We start from the raw sequence: 22,961 nt of genomic DNA, 5'->3' as shown, positions 1-22,961 counted from the left end.
CAAGACCAAGTGCAGCGTAGAGGCTCAGAGCTGAGAGGGCAAAGATGGAAAACCCCAGCACTACATTTCTTTCTCTAAATCTCACAAGTTTTGGGGGGCTGGCTCGTGACTTCTGACCATCTGGGGTTGGCAATCTCCCCCTGGTCTCACATACCAGATCTCCAGAGTGGCGTGTGGCTTGACCCCATGGATGCGTGAGTATCCATCAGGGACCCTGATGGCCCCAGGGAGCAGCCATGGGCCCTGAGATGGTGAGAGAACCTGGCTATGCTCTGATGTGACTGCTGGGAGCAGGCTCCCCCTTTCCTTCCTAGGCTTGTCTGAGCCTCTGGCCAGGAGCTGAGCAAGGCCAGCCCTGACAGTGCTGTCTCACTACCGGGGGCGTATCGGGACACGCAGAGAGGGGCAAATGACTGGCCTTTCGTACCAGCCAAGGGAGGCTCCAGCAGGCAGGGCCACATCCTCCTCCATGCGTCTCTGGTCTCTAGTACACCTAGATACAAACTCCAGAGCCCACATCCACCCCACTTTCCACCACCATCCCCCCAGTGCCTTGGGATCACCCTTCCAACACAGTTGCTGCTAGCCCAGTCATTTCCCATCCAGCTCTATGCCTTGGTGATCTCCCATCTAGCCTGCTGTGCTACTCTCCAGCCCCACTCTGACCTTGCAACCCTTGAGCCTGTCCAGACGCTGCTCCTGCCACAGCAAACTCCAGCTGCTCTTTCTCTGAGGTGCTGAACAGCTCTGCCCACACAGCTGTTGCCTCCTGCTGCTGCCAGATGAACTGAGAAAGGGCCTCTTAGGCTGAACAGCTGGAAACCACTGCCTTAGCACCCCCGCAGGAAGAGCCCCACACTCCTTGCCTCGGGGACAGTGCTGGCTGGGAATCGTCCCCTGCGGGGCAGGCTGGGAGACCCGTGGCCACCACATTGAACATGAATGTACCACAGGGAACCCTGCACTGGCTGAGATCGAATTGGGCTTCTCCGCCTCTAGATTCTGAGCCTCACTGATTCCTTAGTCCAGACCTGCTTCATCTGAGACATCAGTGCCTTATGTTCCAGGGACTTGATACCAGGGGACTGGCATGATACAAAGCATCTGGTGCGCACTGACCCCCAGCCAATCATCACATGCTCTGCCCCAACAGCAGCAAAGCATCCCTGGCCCTGAGTGGCTGCTGCCCATGGCTCCACCTCCAGCCGTGGGCTTAACTTGGGGAATTCTTACCTATTCCTTTGTGGTGGATCTAATGTTTAACCACCCAAATGCCAAGGTCATTAACTCACAGTTAATCAGGCTGCCATCGCAATGACCACCACCTGCCACGGGGCAGCACCACTTCTCCCAGTGCCCCCTGCCGACTCAAATCAGAGCTGCACAGAAGGGACTGCACCCTCCCATACTGTCCAGGTCCCAGTTCTGCATTGGACATGGCAGGCAAAATCAGATATTCCTCTCCACTCTGCTGAGAAAAGCCACCTGCCAAGGCTGATCTGTCCCTGGCCACACAGAGTCCAGCTCCCCGAGAGGGGTGGCCAAGCCACTGAAGTAATGCTTGCCTTCCCTCCCGTTTCCACAGCCAGGCCCTCACGAGACCAGCTTCCAAATTCACCAGCTCATTGTGACAGCGTGCAGACAGTGCCCCGGTTCACTTCTGCCAGACAGCCCCATCCAGCTCAAGCATGTTCATCACTCACCCACAGGCTCTGCCATACCTTCAGCAAGCAGCATAGCCAGCATGCCTGTCCTTACTTTCACCTGGGCAGTATGAGAGCTGCTGCCCTCCTCGAATCCACTCACATGGGGCTCGGGCCCAGAGCTGGCAAGTTACTGACTCATGAGCATTGTGTTGTGAAATGCATGGTTGCCCTTAACAGCAACTGTGCAGCAAGCACAACCAGGTATTTAAAGCAGAAGATCGAACACCCAAATGGGGGACTTCTGTCCCCCTCAAATGTAACCCGCTGAGCTAGCCTGGGTGACGTTAACCCGACACTATGGCACAGCCTGCAACAGAACACTCAGGGCTACTCTCTGTAGGTCCAGTTGCCCTTCACTGGACAGGTGACGAGTATCCCTGCTCCTAAATGAAGATGCTAACCCTGGAGAGAAAGCAGAGGCTAGTAAAGTGACAGTGCTCTCTTCTACATGTCTCCAGAGCTCCTGACAGCTCTGTGCTCCGCATATTGCCTTCATCCATATTTCCAGTTTCCTCTGCACCTGTAGTGGGGAGTGGCAGTGGCAGAGCGCACACGAGTGGACGCATGAGAGAGAGAGAGCGAGAGAGAGCGAGCCGGACTAGACTCTAGATAGCAAATCCGGACATGGGTTAAAGCAGGCCTGGACTGCATTCTGCCATGTGCATGCTCCCTGCAAGCCAGTGGGGCCCCAGAGGGAATCGCACAGGACACAAGGGGATGAGGACAGGTGCTGCCTGCTCTGACACTGTGCACGGTGGGGAGAAGGGAGGTGGGGTGGCAGCATGGGGGTGGATCCAGAAAGGAAAGTCTCTTAGTTGACACAGGAAGTCTGAGGTTCAGCGAGAACGGAGGCTGGAGGTGAAATGTGACTGGGCGTGGGGTGAAATCGACCCAGGCTCCCTGTGGCTCCTCTCTTGTTCACATGTCGCCATGCTTCCTTAGAGCCTTTTGCTCATACAGAGGCAGACTGGACAGCCAGCAAACTCCTTCTAAAGCAAAACCCCCTGAGCTTTCCCCAAAGGAAAGGTATGCGTGCCCCCTGCACAGCCGGTCACCCCACCTGGCCACCCCGTGCAACTGCTCAGCCCAAGGGAACAAAGACACAGACAGACAGGGCTCCCTGGAAATGGCAGAGAATGGAAAGCAAACAGATTTGCTTTGCGTGTCATGCAGCAGCAGCAGCCTTGAGCACAGAAATACCTTCATCTTCATCCCCGTCATTATCCGCTAAGTCCTCGCCCTGTTTCTTAGCGATGGCTCCTAGGGACCAAACACGAGGAGACAGAACAAAAAAGAAAAACAAAAAACAAAAACAAAAGAGAATTCAAAAATAGCATGATAGCAGAGAAGGAGGCCAGGCCCACAGCACCACCTGGCTACTCACACTGCATCTCTCCATGGGCTCGGCCAGTGTGGCTGGCCAAGCACAGCCACAGTTCAGAGCAGACAGGGACTGCCTCTCCAGGCTGCCGGGCCCCCGCCCACTGAAGTCTGCCCTGGGAACATGTGGTCCTTGGTCTGGGAGCCAGGAGAGAGAGAGAACAGGCCTCTTTAAGCAGGACAGCAGAAGAGCTTGTGTGCCCTCCTGCCTTCCCCTCCCCTGCTACATCCTCAGCATCCTCTGTGGCCCACACTTTGCAACTCATTCTTGGACTGATTTGGGGTAAGCTCCGTGCCCTGCTCATTGGCAGAAAGCCAGTAACACTAACTCATCATCCTGGTTCCACTAAACTGGTGCAAGTTAGTTTGTAGCCCAGGCCTGACTCTCTAACACCTCTGCCTCTCTTTTCTCTCCCCATCAACCCCCCACCATCCCAGGGGTGTGCATGCTGCTCGGTGGAAGGGGCCGCTCTCCTGCTGGCACCCCCTTATTTTCACAGTACTGCAGGCAGGGTTTGAAGCTGAAGCTTTGTCCTTTCATCTTAAACCAATTACAGGCACAGTCAGCCACAAACGCCCAAAGCTGCCAGGAAGTCTGTATGCCATCAGACCCCAGAGCCACTGAGACCCCAAGACAGTGTGTGCCCTGAGCCTTGCTTCTCCGGACTGTAATAATGCAAACAGGCATAGATCTGAAACTTGCAAGGGCTGAAAAACTGGCCGAAGGATGTAAACAGAGGGCAGCGGATGGCATGGGGGAAAACAGCTGCCAGGAGGACTCCAGTAAGACTGGCCTGATTTAGCATGTTAGCGATCACAGACACAGTGGTGAGCAACATGTGGGTGACATTCCCAGGTGACACTAAATTGAGAGAAAGCCAGAACCTCTGGGAGACCAGAAGCATGATCCAAAGGGGCCAGAGAGGTTGGAAAACCTGAGCAGGAAATAACAGAATGGGATTCCGCTGAGAGAAATAAGGTTAGTGGGTCTGGGAGAAAATAACCTAAAACTCAAACACCCAGTGGGAAGGGCAAACTGTGGAGACAGCAGAAAGGAATGACAAGAGTAGGGAATTAAAGTGTTATGGAAACAAAGGGCAGGGCAGCTCTGTGCTGCAAATGGAAAACACGGCCCAGCCCATGAAGTGGGAGCCCCTCTCTGTCCCACTCTGGAGAGACACCCCCCCAGGATCCTGTGCTCACCTTCCAAGCCCAGAGGCCTTCCTTCCACAAGCTGGGAAGGAAAGGCCCTTCTGTGCATAGTTTTGGTGAGGCCACATAATTTACTAGATGCCCCAAAAGCCACAATTTCATAATTGAGGAAGAAGGTCATAGTGGTTAAAAACCTAACCTGGCTCAGAGGGGAAGTGACGGCAGTTATAAATATATATAAGAAGAAGAAAGAGGAAGTCAATAGTAATGAATATAAATCAAAAGCTAGGAACTGTAGAAAACAGATAAGGGAAGCCAAGGGACACAGTGAGAAATCTATGGCCAACAGAATTAAGGACAATAAGAAGGAATCTAAGTATATTAGGAACAAAAAGAATCTTGACAATGGCATTGGTCTACTACTAGATAGAAATGATATAATTACCAATAACAACAGGCAGAAGTATTCAATAAATAATTCAAGAATAATTAAATTAATAGAGGTAAATAGTAAAGGGGATGTAATGCAACATGCGTTTACCAAAAATAAATCACACCAGACTAACCTGATTTCCTCCTCTGAAAAAGTCACTGATTTTTTAGATAAGGGAAGTGCAGGAAATCTAATATACTTGGACTTCGGTAAAGCATTTAACATGGTACCACATGGGAAATAATTAGTGCATTAGGGAAGATGGGATCAGTACAAGCATTGTAAGGTGAATAAGGAACTGGCTAAAGGGGAGAAGGCAATAGGTTGTGCTGAAAACTGAATTATCACCTGGAGGGACATTATTAATGGAGTCCCTCCAGGATACATCTTGGGACCAATATTTTTCAATATTTTTATTAATGACCTTGGCAAAAAAAGTAGGACTCCGGTGATGAAATTTGCTGATGATAGAAAGTTGGGAGGCACCATCAATACAGAAGAAGATCGGAATAATATACAGGAAAAACTGGATGACCTTGAAGACTGGAGTGACAGAAATGGGATGAAATTAAATAGTACAAAATCCAAGGTCACACACTTTAGGGTCTAATACAAGCTACAAGCTGGGGGCTCATCCATTGGAAGTGACAGAGGAGGAGAGGGACCCTTGTGTGTGGATTGATTACAGATGACTATGAGCCATCAATGAGCTGCATTCAAGAGTTTCAAAGAGCTGGCTGAGGAGTTTGCTGGACTGTTAATGTTGATTTTGAATAAATCTTGGAACACAGGGAAAGTCCCAGAAGACTCACAGAAAGCAAACATTGTGCCAATAATTAAAAAGGGTAAACAGGATGATCCGGGTAGTTACAGGTCTGTCAGCCTGACATCGATCCTGGGCAAGATAATGGAGTGGCTGATGCAGGGCTTGATTAATGAAGAATTAAAGGAGAGTAGTATAATAAATGCCAATCAACATGGGTTTCTGGAAAATAGAGCCTGTCAAACTAACTTGGTATCTTTTTTGATGAGATTACAAGTTTGACTGATAAAGGTAAGTGTTAATGTAATGTGCTTAGACTTCTGTAAGACATTTGACTTGGTATCACGTGACATGGTGATTAAAATATTATATCAATATAAAATTAAAATGGCACACATGAAATGGATTAAATGCTGGTTAACTAATAGGTGTCAATGTAATTATAAAAGATGGTTACTTACCTTTATTGTAACTGTTGTTGTTCTAGATGTGGATGCAGACATGTTTTTCATTCAGGAGAGAGCACACCCAACACACCAAAGTTGGAGAATTTTGCCTAGCAACACTTATGCCCCATCCCACATATATACCCAGGGGAGAGGCTAAGGCCAGCACTGCCTTGCCCCCCCTCTGTTCCTTCACACCAAAATCCCAGGTTGGAGTCTTCAGTGCAGAGGGGTGGAGGGTGGGACGCAGAATACATGTCTGCACCCACATCTCAAAGGACAACAGTTACAATATAAGTAGGTAACCGTCTTTTCAAGTTTGTATAGGAAAACACCCATAAACTGGTGAATATCCTCCAGCTATCACTGGGATCTGCCCCAGGTCTGGTCCCAGTCACTATCTTCACAAATGATTTGGATAATGGCACAGAGAGTACACTTAAATAGACTCTGATCCCACAAGCAGTTCCAGCAGGCGATTGGCTCAGAGTCTATTTAAACTGTGAAAGCCAAACTGCCTTCTCAAAGTTTGCATCCCTTCTCAGTGCCGTGATAATAGCATAATGTCTAGTAAAGGTATGCAAGGAGTACCATATTCCAGCCCTGCAGATATCCACTACAGAGACATACATTAGGAATGCATCCAGTGTCGCTTGAGCTCTTGTCGAATGAGCCCACAATGACTGCAGAGGTATCAACCAAGTCAGTCTAGAAGGTGTGGTAATGCAGGCAGTTACCCACCTGGAAATGGTCTGAGCAGCAACTAGTTGTCCCTCCAACCACTCAGTGAAGGACAGAGTCAAGGTGATGAACAAAACGGCTCGGTCCTTTCTCACTAAGATGCTAAGCACTAGCTGACATCTGAGATATATAGGTGCTGCTCCTCTGAGCTTGAATGTGCTTTGGGAAAAAATATAGGTAAGTAAATAACCTGACAGGACAAAAACGTTGGGTGTGGTCTTAAAGCCTCCTTGAAGACTTGAGTGTACAGAGAATCTGTCATTAAGGGTTGCAGTTCACTAACTCTTCTTGGGGGTGTTACAGCCACAAGGAATGCCGCCTTTTGAGAGAGGAGAGCCCATTAATATGTTGCTATTGGCTTGAATGGCAGACACATCAGTGCCCCACGACCATATTATGGTCCCACAATGGTGCTGTAACCTTCACTGGTGGAAAATGACAGATAATTCCTTTGAAAAACCTCACCATTATACGGTCTGAGAATACCAAGTTTCCATGAATGGGAAGGTGGAAAGATGAGATCGCCACCAAGTAAACCCTCAGGGAGCTCAGAGTGAGACCTGAAGATTTCAAATGCAACAAACAAACCAAAATGTCCTGAATCCATGCTAAGTGCAGTACTTTGCATTTGTCCTTATTGAATTTCATCCTATTTATTTCAAACCACTTCTCCAGTTTGTCAAGCTCATTTTGAATTCTAATCCTGTCCTTCAAAGCATTTGCAACCCCCAACCCCAGCTTGGTATTGGCTGCAAACTTTGTGAGTGTACTCTGTGCCATTATCCAAATCATTTATGAAAAGAACTGGACCCAGGACAGATCCTTGGCTAAAGGATATCCACCAATTTATGGGTGTTTTCCTATACAAACTTGGCCTGAATCTCTAAGGCCAATGCCATGCGCCTGAGCAGGTCCTGATATGAACTGAAGTCTTCTGGTTCCAGAGAGGATGACTAGGGTATTGCTGCATTATCTGGTGATGAAGAGGAAGATGTAGTTGGGAGCAATGGAATCCCTTGAGGAATGACAGCTGACTGTTGTAAAGGTTCAGGATGCTTCTTCGCAGAGGGAGCCTACTAGTGGTTCCAGCAAGGAGTGCACTGAAGACATAAAAAGAAAAGGAGTACTTGTGGCACCTTAGAGACTAACAAATTTATTAGAGCATAAGCTTTCGTGAGTTACACTTTGTGAGTGAGCTGTAACTCACGAAAGCTTATGCTCTAATAAATTTGTTAGTCTCTAAGGTGCCACAAGTACTCCTTTTCTTTTTGCAAATACAGACTAACACGACTGCTACTCTGAAAACTGAAGACACAGGTGATCTCCCCCTAGGGTGAGCAGGTGACCATGATTTTGCTGAATGAGGGAGTACCCTGGGATTCCATGGAGGTCACTGTGGATGAGGATAGTGCATCAGCACCCAGAAAGAACTAGGCCAGTGTCCCGTGTCTCTATTGCAGGAATGGTACCAATCCCAGCATTGACTATGATTTTCGCTGTGTCTTGACAACCTTCAAAAGCAAAATGGGGAAGGGGAGGGAGATGCCTCTAAGCTCAAATTTGAGGATGCCTCCAAATAGTTGATAGTGGCAGTGAGGCCACCAAACATCCAGCATTATCCTTGGCCCAGCCCAAAGGTGCCATCGGCACAGAGTGAACAGTCAATATTAGCTTGGATACTGGTAACAGCCTCGATCTCATACTCGGTACCAATGCCTCTTTTGGGACCCTAAATGAAGTTGGTCCCAGGCCAGCGATGCAGGCTGCATCGCTGTGAGCATCAGTAGTGAAGAGTCTCTGCGTGTGCCCACAGTGCCAAGCAGGAAGTCAACAGCTCCCCTGACCGAGGGTAAACCACAGTGCAGATGATGGTGTTGGCAACAACAATAAGTTTGCTACCAAACCAGGGGGAGCCCAGGATGCCAAGGATGATGCTAGAGTAGTCGGCTGGTCCTGAATGAGTGGTGAGTCAGGGATAGACAGGCACAGCAAATCTGCTGTTGGGGTGTAGACTGACAGTGCCACCGTCTCTGCCAAGGGTACTGGTCTTAATGGGAACCCAGTGAGTCAATGGTATAGGTGTTCCCTGCTCAGTACCGGAAAGCAGGTAACCTGAGCACTGGGAGACTCCGATGCTGGTCTTTATTTTTCTTAAGTAGGGAAGACGAGTCTCCCCTACCTCTGGAATGGCCCTGGTCTATTTTATGGGTTCTTTTTCTCAGGGGGCCCGATGAAGCGAAGCAGTCCAATCCCAGCTTGGTTGAGAAGTCCCATACTGTACTAGCTCCAGTGCTCTCTGAGGTGCCGGACTCTTCACAGCAGTCCTCAGGTCTGAGGAAGGCCTCATGGCCAGCTTGAGAAGATGCTGCTTCAATCGTAAGTCTCTAACTGTTCAAGTCCTCTTTTTAAAGGACTGACAAATAGAACACCTTTCCTTAAAGTGTCCTTCCCCAAGACATCCAGTATGAGGATAGCCATCCCAGATGAAGGGCAATGTTTAAACTCCAGGGAGGTCATTCTACCAGGAGAAACTAGTCAATTACTACTATCACTATCTAACTGCAGCTACTAACTATAACTATACTATCACTACATACAAGAAAATCACAAAAACCTGTGAAGACAAGTGTGGGGAAAGCTCACACTAAGCACTCCAGCACAGGCAGTGAGATGGAACTGAGGGAGGTCAAGGCAGCACTGCCCTTATATAGCCAAGGGAGGGGGGCATGAGCATACTCCATGGGTGCTGCTGGGCAAAATCCTCTGACTTTGGTGCACTGGGTGTATGCACAGCTGAATGGAATACAAGTTCGTAACCACTCAAAGAAGAAACGGAATCATCATCAAGCAGGTGCACTTTCATTGGATCCTGCAGGTATCAGTTCTTGGCCCTACACTAATTAACATTTTAATCAATGACCTGAAAGAGAACGTAAAGTCATCACTGAAAGTTTGCAGATGACACAAAAACTGGGGAAATGATAAATAATGAAGAGGATAGGTCATTGATAAAAAGCGATCTGGATTACTTGGTATACTAGATGTAAGCAAACAATATTCATTTTAATATGGCTAAATGTAAACATATACATCTCAGAGCAAAGAATGTAGACCACAATTACTGGATGGAGGACTCTATCCTGGGAAGCAGTGATTCCGAAAAAGATTTGGGAGTCATGGTGGATAATCAACCATGATAATGAGTTCCTAGTGAGCCACTGTGGTCGAAAGGGCTAATGGGAACTTCGCATGCATAAACAGGGAAATCTCGAGACGGAGAGAGGTTGTTTTACCTCTGTATTTGGCACTGGTGTGACTGCTACTGGAATACTGTGTCCAGTTCTGGTGCCCACAATCCAAGAAGGATGTTGATAAATTAGAGTGGGATCACAGAAGAGCCCTGAGAATGATTGAGGCATTAAAACATCCCTTATAGCAATAGATTCAATGAGCTCAGTCTATTTAGCTTAACAAAGAGAAGGTTAAGGGGTGAATTGATTACAGTCTACAAATACCTACATGGGGAAAAAATATTTGATAATGGGCTTGTCTAACACACAATCCAATGGCTGGAAATTGAAGCTAGACAAATTCAGATTAGAAATAAGGTGTAAATTTCCATCAATGAGAGTAATTAACCACTGGAACAATTTAGTGGCCGTGGTGGATTCTCCATCACTGGGAATTTTAAATCATGATTGGATGTTTTCTTTAAGATATCTTGTAAGAATTACTATTTTGGGGCAGTTCTCTGGCCTGTGTTATTCAGGAGGTCAGACTACAATGATTACAATGATTCCTTCTGGCCTTGGACTCTATCAATCTATGAATACTTTGTCATTTCTGAGTGCCCCATCACCAGAAGCTGGAGACAAATTCAGATTCTACTCTGAATTCCCAGAGAAACAATGAAGGACCTAGAGAGATCAGCGCGGCCACTGGTTACAAGAATCAGTTACATAGGACTTGGCTGAATGAAGAGTAAGAGTGGTTACAACAAGGAGCTACAAGTGTGAAGGGTACAGGGACTGGGCAGGGCCCTAAGCAGTTACTACTAAGAGCAACAAGATTAAGTTCAGCCAAAATTTGGGCTGAGTATCAGGAAACATCCTGCAATAGTGAGGCATTTGATTGTGAAAACAGTTTCACAGGGGTGTGGTGGCCAGAACCTGACTGAATGGAGCAATCCTGCCCTGCCTCCCAGAATTGGGGTATCACCCAATAGGTTTTGCTAGTTACCAGTTTATTTGCATCTAAATACACCAACCCACTTCAGGTCCCAAATCCTTAAACCTGACCACAGAAGCTCTAACAGGTCCAATCGAGACAGTCTTCAGGGCCAGGCCAAAGCTGCTCACCAACAGCTTGTTTATTTACATCCCTAGACATGCAACTGACAAAATTAAAGACACTTGGTTCCTCCTTTCCTCAGCTACCAGGAGCCTGTTTCCTCTGCAGGAAACCCTCTGCAGGTATCCCCAAAGCTGCACTGGCTTAATGTTAACCAGCACCAAAGGCTGCATGGATACTCATTTCAGTTTAGTGTAAGTGTATCAGAAACACGTTTAAGCTTAACCAAAATAAGCTACTCACACCAAAATACCAGTATCCACATAGGGGTTGCACCAGTTTAACTAAACCAGTGCAACTTTGTTGTAAACAAGACCTAAGGTACAGGGAGGATGGCAGCTTTAGGGGGTTAGCAACCCCAACAGCAGGAGAAGCACAGTACTCTGAGCCCAAGCCGGAGCATCTCCAAAACCAGCCCTATTCTCCTTCAAAACAAAGCAACCCCAAAGTGAGCTGGCCCCACCTGTTGAGACCAGCTGAATGTTGTGGCAGGTGCTAGTGTCATGTAGGTTCCAAATGGACCCAGTTTAGGGATGGCTAAAATAAAGGGAAAGTGGGTAGTGGGGTAGGAAAAGAGCCATCCTGAGAGCAGTGACAGATTAACCCTTCCTCTGCCCCTTTTACCTAACTGCCTAGGGTATCACAGACCCAAAGAGTTAAGGATGGAAAAGGCCTGAGAGCGCTGGGACCCACTCAAGGCAGGAACCCGACCCTAAGGACCAGCCCTGCCTGGGCTTTAGCAGGGCTCTTCTGTCCATTCCCTGTGATTCCAGGGACTACCGGGTAGCCACAGAAACCAGAGCCATGCTGGGGGAATGGGAGAAAGGGAAGGAGACACTGCAGTTCCCAGCAAGGCAATCTCCCCATGAGAGGCAGACAGACATGTCCTACCCTTGCTGCATTACAGTTGCCCAGGACACTGGCTCAGCTCTCACCAGCATGCACCAGTGCACCATTTCAATTAAAAATTATTTCAAAAAATCAGCTTTCATACAAACTGTCACAAATACAAACCAATGGTCCAAGTGCCCTGGGCAGCAATAGGCCACTTGGCCTCCAGGATGCTATTCCACCTGTCTCAGCACCTGGGCTTCAAGCCCATCAGGGCCCCTAACTCCTGCACTATGGCCCCACAAAGGGCCAGCCCTGGGACACTAACAGCAACTCTCCCAAAGACCAGAAATCTCCAAGCGCCTCTTAATTTTAATTAATAGATCTGCACTATGCAAATAAACGGAGGTGCCTGCATGCTGGTTGGCACCCCAGCAGAGAGCCACTCAGAACTGTCTGAAGTATGACAACAGCTCCGAGTTTAGCAGCTCTGCATCCAGCGGGCTTGGGGCCTGGGCTGCTAGGAGGGGAGGCAGCTCATGGAGGCGATTTGTGCAAAAAAGCCAAATGGCTGCGGTGTTAATAAAGGAGTACCAGCGCAAACCCCTCACCTCAGGGACTTCCTGGAGAAAGGCACAGAGAGAGCACCAGCTGTTTGACTCCCTTTGGCAGGAGCATCTTTTGTGTTAGTAAAGAGTCAAACAGATCTGTGGGGCTGTACAAATAACTAACCCTGTGGGGCTCTGGTGCCTCCCAAGGAAGAGTGAGGAGTCTGTGGCCATTGAGGAAAGTGTGTCTTCCCTCTTGTAGTGGGCAGAGATCTAACTAGGCACCACAAGGGAGCAATAAGAAACAGACACAATTCATATCAAATCCAGTGAGTTCCTCTACCCACAGCTCCCCCAGCCCCTTCCACTCTGCTGGTGCAGCTATTTCAGCAGTTTGGTCAGTGGCTGTTTGGTAACACCCACAAGTTTGCAGGCCTCAGGGAAGGAGGCAAGAGTTGTTCTAGAATAAAACCACTGCAATTCTCACAGAGTCAGGGTGGGAAGTCACCCCCACACTACCCTAGCTGATGCACTTCTGTAACCATTCAGGGGCTTGTCTACACACAAGGGGTGTAGCGCTTTAGCTGTATTGGTGTAGAAAAAGCAGGACAGCCCTCCCAGGACCGTCCTGTACTGGAAGGAAAATAAGCTACAGTGGTATAAGGCACCTTGATACTGGTCAGACTGTGTTCACACTAGGGGTTGTACTGGTAGAATCATATTAGAGCCCTAATCAACCCAGTTCTACCAGCACAAAGTCTGTGCGAAGGCCAGACCTTACTTCTCAACTATTCACATCCCCTCAGGGATCATGCTGGGGTTTGGCTCCCAAGGGAAATCAGACTTGGCAGAGGTGGAGACCGCAGAGGGCGCTGAGCAGGGCCTCCTATAAGCTCACTACTCTGGGTGGATGTGGTGTGTGCAGCTCCCAGATTAAGGTGGAGCAGAGCTTTGCATGTAAAGCAAAAATCGAGCCAGTGTGCCCTCCACAGACCACCAGGACTTACAAAGGACAGAATAAACTTCTGGAGGTAGGTGGGATGCCTAAAGCTCCCCAGGTGGCCAGAACTCCCTGACATCGTAGGAGGCCATATTCGAAAGTTGGTATGTTAGGGAGAAGGATCATTGTGTGCTGCTGTTTATTAGCCTGGGCCCATGAACACCCCAAAGAACTCCTCTTTCAAAATGGCTGCTGGCTCCTGTTACTCTCCCTGGAAGCAAGACTGAGGCTGAGTCCTTTTTCAAAATAGTCACCATTTCCCATTGGTTTCAGTGAGAATGAAGCCAAGCCAACCTGAGGGAAGGAGACGGGGACACCTTGGGTACAGCTTGACTTCCCTTCCATTGGAAACAAGAGGGAGACCACTTTGTTCTTCGGGATACCCATTGGCCCCTGCTGAAGGATACACTTGCAGTGAGGTCTATTACCCCTAACACTGCACACCATGTATACTGACCCGGGAGTGTGTCTGAGGTATATGCACACAGGGGAATGCGAGGAACAGCCAGGCTGTGCGTGTGTACAGGGGAATATGGAGGCCAGGCGCATGGGGAACTGGTTAGGGAGCTCTGGCTGCTCCAGAGTGGGGTGACCCAAATGTACAGGTTAATATGGACATAAATAAAAAGTTAAAATAAAATATTGATTTGAAGTTGACCCTTCCTATCTTCAGATCATTAGAAATATCCCACAGAAACCTGCTCCTTGGGTTTCTTTTCTTGTTTACCATTCACGGACGAAATTTTAATAACTTTGAAGTACATGGAAATTCAAAGACAAAAATCCACATTCTACTGAAGTTAAGGCTGAGTAAATAGCAGTAACTTATGTAAAAACATTTCAGAATGTTGCACTTATCCCAAAACCAAGAATTACTAACCCAGGAAGTTGAGAGTCAAGGTTGAATGTAAAGCAATCCAAACATGTTTAGAAATGGACCTTTTTCATTTTTAACCCCTCATGGCCTTCCTACAAGACACAGGTAAAGTTGCTTGGGCACCTTAACTGTGCATTTCCATTTCTTAGTGCATTTGGATTACTTTTATGTTTAACCAGAACTCTGAATATTCCTGTTAGGAACACTTGGGTAGGGATAATCACTGATGTGTACTAGGCCCCTTCACTATCCTCCTACAGGAGAGGCAGAGCCTCCTCTAAGCAGAGCCAACCCCTCTAGGCAGCCACTAGGGTCCCTCCTCTGCAGATGGAACATACCCAGGAATCAGCAATGGACAGCACAGAAATTCCTACCACAGGCAGAAGTGGTGGGAGAGGGGAAACCAGGCTGCATCTCTCCCCTAAGATCATTTATTAATGGCATGTAATAAACATTCTCCCCCCCACGCCCCCTGGACACCCAGTAACCAGCTGAAGTGCTGGCTTCAACTCCCAAAGCAAGGGGTCTGTGAAGCCCTGGCAGCCAATGGCAGGCTGGGAGAAGAGGACTGGGAGCTCTCTGAGAGGAAGTGCTTTGAAGTGGCTCATGAAGGGCCAGCTGCTGGCACAGCATGAGAGGGAACAGCCCACTCCAGAGGCAGCGTGTGGAGACTCCCTGATGCGCTGGCCCTTTTGGGGCAGCCTTGGCACTCACAGAGAGATGGCGTGTGAGTAGCCAGACAGCAACAGGGAAAGCAAAGCAAAGAAACCAAACAACAGAACTCAGGGAAATCTCTGGAAGGAAAGAGAATTCTCATCAAACCTCCAAGCTGTGCCGTACTGCGCCAGGCCTTGGACACCAAGCGGAATGCACAGAGAAGAGAACAGAAAGACATAGGACCCCAGGCCATGACAACCCCTCCCAGGGCAAGCAGCCCAAGGGCCCAGCTACACGAAGGGCTCCAGAGCCTGGGCCACACAACTACTTGAGAGCCACTGGGCTGGACCCCAATATGTGTGCTTGTGTGTGGCCAGAGTGGCAGTCCATTCACATAGGGGCTTCTCCTCTCTCCCCACATGTAGCCTTTCAGAAGAGCTTGGCTGCCCCACTGCCCCTTTGGGGGAGAAGGGGAACCCTTGTGCAGGATATGCAAGTTCTGGGCCTTTGCCTCACCAACCCAGTGCAGTGCACACAGATGCATGCAAGGGACAGAGGAGATACTCAAGGCCACTGGGACAGAGCTGGGTCTGTATTGCTGGTGTGCATAGAAAGCTGCTTTCTGGGGAAAACCCAAGTATGATTCTAGAGCACATTTCCCATCTCCTCCCACAATCCTGTCTGTCTCCAGCAGCTGCTCTCCTTCCCGCACACCGGGGTCTGTAACAGTGATGCAGGATCATGCTTTCTCAGGCAAACCCATTCCCAGAGAGTACTGTGATGTCACAGATTTTGATATCAGGAGGGGACTGCACACAGGTCTCCAAAGAAAAGATCCTGTTTTGTCCCTGCCTTGGGGCTGGAGACTCCAAGGTGGGGCTGTGGAACGTAGGCTAGAAGCAGAATGGTTTCTGAACTGGAACTGTTTCACAGCTTCCCAGGAGGTAGCCATGTGTGCAGGGATCCCAGGGGCAGTAAAGAACTGCTTATTAAAGGGGCTACAGAGCAGGTTTCCATGTGTGCCAGATAACCCAGGAGTAGGGCCTTCAGGGGCCAGCATAATGGGAAAGGAGAGGCATGTGTGTGTGCATGTGAGCACAGAGGTGGCATACCTGACTGAGGGAGCAACATGGGGGTGGAGGCACATTCCACAGCCAGCAGGATTTACATATTTGTATAGGGAGACATAGGAAATTAATGCAGCTGGAGGGCAGAGCTTTCACACACATGGTCCCAGTTCCCACAGCAACTCTACCAGGTCTGTTCACAATGGGGCTGTGCACACCCATTTACACAAACATGACCACTGGTGGTGTACATTTCAGTGGGACCTTTGACTAGGTGTCCCCACCTCAGAGAGACCAAGTGAAAGGTGCTTTCACCTGTCTTTGCTGCCGTAGGATGAAAGAATGGGATGTTTCACATTTAAATGTTAAAGAAGGTGAGAGCACTTCTTCCCTGACAGCAGCACTCCCAGGCCTTGGGAGCTGGGTCCTGCTGGAGGATTTGGGTGAATGGGATGTGAAGTCCATATTTCCCCATCTCCCATACATCCTCAATGGGAGCCTGCTGCACTGGCTCCAGCAAGTGAAAGCAGCTGTTCTGAAAGGCTTGGAAACACACCCGGGTCCTGCCCTGATTCAAACCCAGATCCTCCCACTGAGGAGCCCAGTCTGGCCCTGGAAAGGGAGGAGCATGTAGCAGGAGCATCCCAAAGGTTCCTCTGAGCAGAGGATGGATGAACGGACAGACAGACAGTATTCCAGGCTGCATGGAGGGCCCACCGTCTCAATCACATGGTACGAGAGGAAGGCTGAAGAAATATGCCGCAGGCCTGGAGAGAATGGACAGGTGCCCCCTCCCACTCTCTCTCTCTCTCTCTCTCTCTGTCCTCTCTCTGTGCCTCTCTGTCAGGTCCGGCTTGCTACATACCTCCTTTCCTACATATTTTCTTGTTGGGCTTTCGGGCGCATTCCTTGGAAATCCGTTTTACTGTAAAATGAATAAAAGACTACAAAATAACAGGAGGCTCCACCGGCTGGAGTGGGCATGCAATTACAACCACACTGTCCACCCTCCCGCCACCCCCTCTTGGGACCATGGGACGTGGGGAGGGGAGCATCGCTGTGGGAGGAAAACTCTGGGGCCAAGTGTACTGGGATGGAAGGAAGTTATGGTGCTGTTCCCTGCAGCCTGGAACCCCCAAGGGAAGAGAAGTAGAGCGGCTGGGCCTCCAGAGCAGCTGTCTTCCCACAAAACTGCTCAGGATATGGCCGGCTGTCCCCGCTCCAGTTCTCTTCCATCATAGGCTCTTGTGTTATCGAGAGATTCTTGCAGCTGGCACAGCCCATGGGATCCCACAACTCCCCCTTGTGGTGAGGCTGCCACAGGCCTGAGGAAAGGGTGCTGCCTCCTTGGCACTGCTACTTACAATTCAGATGGAATCCCCTATAAAAGAAAAAGATTAGAGAGTGAAGAGGCACCCTGAGGCACTTAGCCTCACCACAAGGAGCTGGGTCCACAGTGCTCCAGCCCCCACCCAACTCCACGCACTCAGCCCCTGGCTGGTCCCAGCGAAGCACATATGCTACTGCATTGTGCCATGCATGCTGACATCTCCCCTGACCTCCAGCAGAGCATGGCACCACAGAGAGGAGCCAGCCCAGCTCTCCTTGGTCCCTTTCCAGTCAAGAATGGCTGGTGATCCCATCCCAGCAAGAGAGAGAGTGTTCCTCCCAGCCAGCTGCAGCAACCCACGCTCCAGAACTAGCGCAAGAACCTGAGGGTGGTGAGGGTGGGCGAGGGAAGATAAACCCAAACCAACTCAAGACAGAACCTGGCACTCGGCACCTCGGGAACCCAAACCAGCTTGTCACTCTGTGGACCTGCGGTCAGAGAGTCCCTTTCAGTTTTGGCAACACAAAAGAGGAACCCGTGACAATGCCATGGAGGGGAAGGGAGAGAGCTGTGGGAGGGAGGGGAGAAGAGAGAGCACAAGAGACAGAGAGAGAGGAAAAATAGCTGGAAGGCAGAGGGCAAGCTGAGTGGCCAGAAAAAGCTTTTCCACAGACAGACAGCATGCTGCAGGTTCCACAAGCACATGCTTCAAACACAACATCCAGAGGAGACCAACCAGAGCTGAGAAGGAGCAGAATAACCCTGGGACCCCCCACCCACCCAGAGAGTGCACGTCTCCTCCTGGCACCCTGGACGGACTCACCATCCTCGGTGGGAATGTAAATGTTGAGGTACAGGCAATCCTCATTGGGATCCTGAATGTACGTGGCAACTATATCCAGATTGGAGGTGAACCAGATGGGCAGCATGATTTCCGGGACTGCACTGTGGATGTTCTGAGGGCAGACCGGTGAGAAGTGGGTAGCATTCCTTATTCCAGACCAGGAGGAGGGTGGCTCAGGGGGCATGAACCTCTTCTCCCCAGTGGGAGGGGCTGCATAAGGCACCCCCAGATATTGATCCACAGGACCCAGAATCTCGCTAGGCAGTGGAACCCGGACCCCTCGTAACTTCCCATAGTGCGTGTTGACAGTCGGGGAGTAGACCTGGCCATCCATCTGTACAATGGCCAAGCTTAGAACCCAGAGCACGAGGCAAAGGTCCCGGCCTGCAGCCAACTCAGGCACTTGGAGAACAGGGGAAAAGGACGGGTTTCTCTGAAGTATCAGCCACATTGTCTGTGATGAGCAGCACCACCATCCAAGCCTTAAGTATGCTCCTGAGGGCTCAGAGGAACCCCATCACGGCAGGCTGCTGCTATTTGTCATGCAGAGCCAAACACCAAGGGAGGACAGAAACTGGAACACAAACCCAGAAACGAACTGCGAACAGTGAGCCAGGGAAATTGGGGAGTGTTCCTCTTCAGAGCCCCCAGCCTGCCTGCTGCTGTTCACCGTCAGACAGAGCAGCCCTGACGGGATTGACGGCTCTGTGGAGAGAGGGGGAGAGGAATTAACAGTCATGGACTCTCTCACTGGTGAGAACGGCAGCTCTACCTGACTGAGAAAATCTGCAGCACAAAAGGACCTTGTAACCCACCAGCACACCCCTGGCCCCCTGATTCCAGAGCCTGGCAGAGGTGGGGAAGAGATTTTAATATCTTACCAGAATGCTCCTCACCTCCAGCCTTAGAGAGAAAGAAGAGCCCCTGGATAATCCACTGCTGCTGTCTCCCAGTTACTAGTCAGCCCTACAGTCTGGTCATGCTAAGTGATGCCAGCTGCAGAGAAGGACAAGAGATTCCTGGAGATCTGGGGGAAAAGGGGATCGGAGGCCTTGTAGAAGTTGGGTGTTCAGACTCCAGAGCAGGAGGTATGTGTGCGTCAACTGCAGAAGCATGGGTCAAGCACCCAGGCTTGAGACACCCAGAGCAGACAGATAATGCTAAGGAAAAGGGGCTTCAACCACAAACTGGGGAAGCAGCTTGCACACCAGCTACTGGCCTTAGGGCTGGAGCAAGGTTCACAGAGAGACAGCCCATGCTAAAGGTATCCCAGGGCTGCAGGGGAAGCGAGAAGGCCTGTGTGTAGGGGAAGGACACCACCAGAGAAGAAAGACGAACCACCTCTTCTCCTCTCCTCGGGTCTGAGGAGCACACTAGCAAGAACGTGACTGGAGCAAGAGGCTGCCAGACTTCAGGAATAGTCAACAGGCCAAGAGAGCACTTAGTGCTTCGAGCTTGGGATGGGGAATCAGTACTGCTTGGTTCCATCCTCAACTCTGCTCCCCATTCCCTGCCCAACTTGGAGAAAATGACTTGCTTTCCCTTCCTGGAAAGAACAACACAGAGCCGGGTTCTCCTCAGAGCAGCCTGAAACCCTGAGATGAAGTGTGTGACCATTGACCAAACTAAGTCAAAGCCCCATGGTGCTTTGCAGCCAGGCCAAAGGTGAAATGGAAAAACTGCTTGAAAAGTTTGTTACATATATTGCTGAATGCTGTGGGGCAATTACCAGATAAGGATTGGAACTTTATAAAAGTTTGTGAAGCTGACTCGTCAACAGATATATTGGGAAACCAGCTCTCACAGACAGGACAATTAACCAGGAATGTAAATTGCTTTATTGCTAATTACCAGAAAACAGATGATGTCAGCTCTCACAAGCAAAATGGTATTGATCAAAACATGGGAAAAAACAGTTACTCACCTTCTCGTAACTGCTGTTCTTTGAGATGTGCTGTTCATGTCCATTCCAATCAGGTGTGTGTGTGCGCGCGCACAGCAGCTGGAAGATTTTTCCCCTAGCAGTATCTGTCGGGTTGGTCCAGGCACCCCCTGGAGTGGCGCCATCATGGTGCACAATATAGAACCCCACCAACCCGCCTCCCCCTCAGTTTCTTCTTGCTGGCTACTCCGACAGAGGCGTAGGTGGGTGGGTATTGGAATGGACATGAACACCTCGAAGAACAACAGTTACGAGAAGGTGAGTAGCTGTTTTTTCTTCTTCGAGTGCTTGTTCATGTCATTTTTGAATCAGGTGACTCCCAAGCTTAAATTCAGGAGGTGGGGTCAGAGTTCAGGTATCCATTGACTAGAGCAGCGCTCTACCAGACATCGCATAGTCTCTGGCCTGCTGGGTAATCGCATAATGCGCGATGAAAGTATGTATGGAGGACCTCGTCGCCACTCTGCGTATTTCCCAGGTCAGGACTTGCGCCAGGAACACTGCTGATGAAACTTGCGCCCTAGTGGAATGCACAGTGAGCAGAGGGGCAGGCACCTTTGCATTCATGGATGCAGGACATGATCCATGAGGAAATTCATTGGGAGGAGACTGGAAGACCCTTCATCCTGTCTGCCACGGACACAAACAGTTGAATGGACTTCCTAAACAATTTCATTCTCTCAATGTAAAAGGCTAGCGCTCTGCGGACACCCAGTGAGTGGAGCCTCTGCTCCCTGCCACTCAAGTGTGGCTTAGGAAAGAACATTGGGAGGAAGATGTCCTGGTTGATATGAAACTGGGAGACAACCTTCGGGAGAAAAGCTGGATATGGCCTGAGCTGAACCTTGTCCTTATAGAACACTGTGTAAGGGGGCTCTGAAGTCAGGGCCTTGACCTCAGACACCCTCCTCGCTGAGGTTATCGCCACCAGAAATGCCACCTTGTCTGATGTTACCAGCGGTTCAAAGGGTGGACCCATCAATTTGGAAAGGACCAGATTGAGGTCCCAGGTCAGGGTCAGTTGCCTGATGTGCAGATATAATGGCTGACCCTAGGGTTGGCAAACACCAACCGGTCCTCTGATCCTGAATCAGGGATGGGCAAACTACAGCCCGGGGGCCACATCCGGCCCTCCAGATGTTTTAATCTGGCCCTCCAGCTTCCGCCAGGGAGTGGGGTCCGCGGCTTGTCCCACTCTGGCGCTCCAGCCGGGGAGTGGGATCAGGGGCTTGCCCCGCTCCACGCGGCTCCCAGAAGCAGTGGCATGTCCCCCCCTGGCTCCTACACATAGGTGCAGCCAAGGGGCTCCACATGCTTCCCCCACAGCTTCCATTGGCTGGGAACCGTGGCCGATGGGAGCTGCAGAGGTGGCACCTGTGGACAGGGCAGAGCAGAGCTGCCTGGCCACACCTCCGCATAAGAGCCCAAGGAGGGACATGTTGCTGCTTCTGGGAGCTGCTTGAGGTAAGCGCCGCCTGGAACCTGAACCCCTGACCCCTTCTTGCACCCAGCCCTGTATCCCAGCCCTGATCCCACTCCTGCCCTCTGAACCTCTCGGTCCCAGCCCAGAGCACCCCCAACCCCTCATCCCCAGCTCCACCCCAGAGCCCGCATCCCCAGCTGGAGCCCTCACCTTCCGCACCCCAACCCCCTGCCCCAGCCCAGAGCCACCTCCCACTCCCTGAACTCCTCATTTCTGGCCCTACTCCAGAGCCCTCACCTCCTCCCACACCCCAACCTCCAATTTCGTGAGCATTCATGGCCTGCCATACAATTTCCATACCCAGATGTGGCCCTCAGGCCAAAAAGTTTGCCCACTCCGGTCTGGATGGAAGGCAGAGATGGTGGCCAAGTGAACCCTTATTAACAACATGGACAGTCCCTTCTGCTTGAGATAGAGAAGGTAGTCCAGTATGAGTGGTATAGAGGCGAGCATTGGGGACAAGTGATGCTGCACCAACCAGAATGATAATCTCTTCCACTTGGCAAGGTAGGTAGCCCTGCTGGAGGGTTTCCTACTGCCAAAGAGGACTTGTCTAACCAGGTCTGAGCAGGAGAGCTCCATGGGGTTCATCCATGGAACTTCCACGCCATGAGGTGCAATGACTCAAGGTTCAAGTGCTGGAGATGACTGGGATCCTGAATTAGTAAATCTGGGAAGAGTGGCAAGGTAACTGAGGCTTCCACAGACATCTCCAGGACAGATATGTACCAGTGTTGGCAGGGCCAGGCTGGAGCTATCAATATCACTGAAGCCTCTTCCTGCCGGATCTTGAGGAGCACCTTGTGAACATGAGGGATGGGTGGGAACATGTAGAGAAGAAGGCCTCCCCATGGGAGGAGAAACGCATCTGCGATGGAGCCCGGGCTGTGGTTCAGGAAGGAGCAAAAATTGTTGACACTTCCTGTTGCATCATGAACAGGTCCATCTGGGGAAAATCCCACCGTTGAAAGATGGAGGTTGTGATGTCCAGGCACAGGGACCACTCGTGGCCATGAAAGGACCTGCTGAGACAATCTGCCAACTCGTTCTGTACTCCAGGGAAGTACGATACTTGTAGGTATATTGAATGAGCTACACAAAGGTCCCACAGCGTGAGGGCTTTGTGGCACAGGGGAGAGGAGCGTGCACCCCCGTTTGTTGATATAGAACATCGCCGTGGTGTTGTCTGTCATGACTGATGCACATCTCCCCGTAAACTGGGCTCAGAAAGTCCGGCATGCCAGATGCACCGCTCTCAGCTCTCTGACACTGGTGTGGAGAGCGAGTTCCACCTTAGACCAGAAGTCTTGTGTCCTGAGGTCTCCAGATGTGCTTCCCAGCCCAGAGCTGACGCATCCATCACTAGTGAGAGGGATGGCTGAGGACCGGTGAAGGGGATCCCTGCACTCAC

General features: G+C 50.2%; 1 protein-coding gene across 4 annotated transcripts in view; it reads right to left on the bottom strand.

Annotated features, from left to right (window-relative positions):
• Positions 1-18,831, bottom strand: part of NLGN3 (neuroligin 3) — a 51,985-nt gene extending 33,154 nt beyond the window's left edge. For 2 of the 4 annotated variants that reach the window (XM_038415936.1, XM_043492339.1), the window contains exon 1: positions 18,105-18,831. In XM_038415936.1, coding sequence (XP_038271864.1) covers positions 18,105-18,576 — 472 coding nt within the window. In that variant the 5' untranslated portion in view covers positions 18,577-18,831. Of the gene's footprint in view, positions 1-2,906; positions 2,967-16,816; positions 16,877-18,104 lie in introns of all 4 variants that reach the window. The other 2 variants (XM_038415934.2, XM_038415935.2) reach the window with 2 other exon arrangements.
• Positions 18,832-22,961: the final 4,130 nt, after the last annotated feature.

The sequence above is a fragment of the Dermochelys coriacea genome, chromosome 9, assembly GCF_009764565.3.
Source record: "Dermochelys coriacea isolate rDerCor1 chromosome 9, rDerCor1.pri.v4, whole genome shotgun sequence".
Lineage (NCBI taxonomy): Eukaryota > Metazoa > Chordata > Testudines > Dermochelyidae > Dermochelys > Dermochelys coriacea.
Note: the sequence above shows the minus strand (reverse complement) of the source record. Positions and strands in the feature narration are given on the sequence as shown.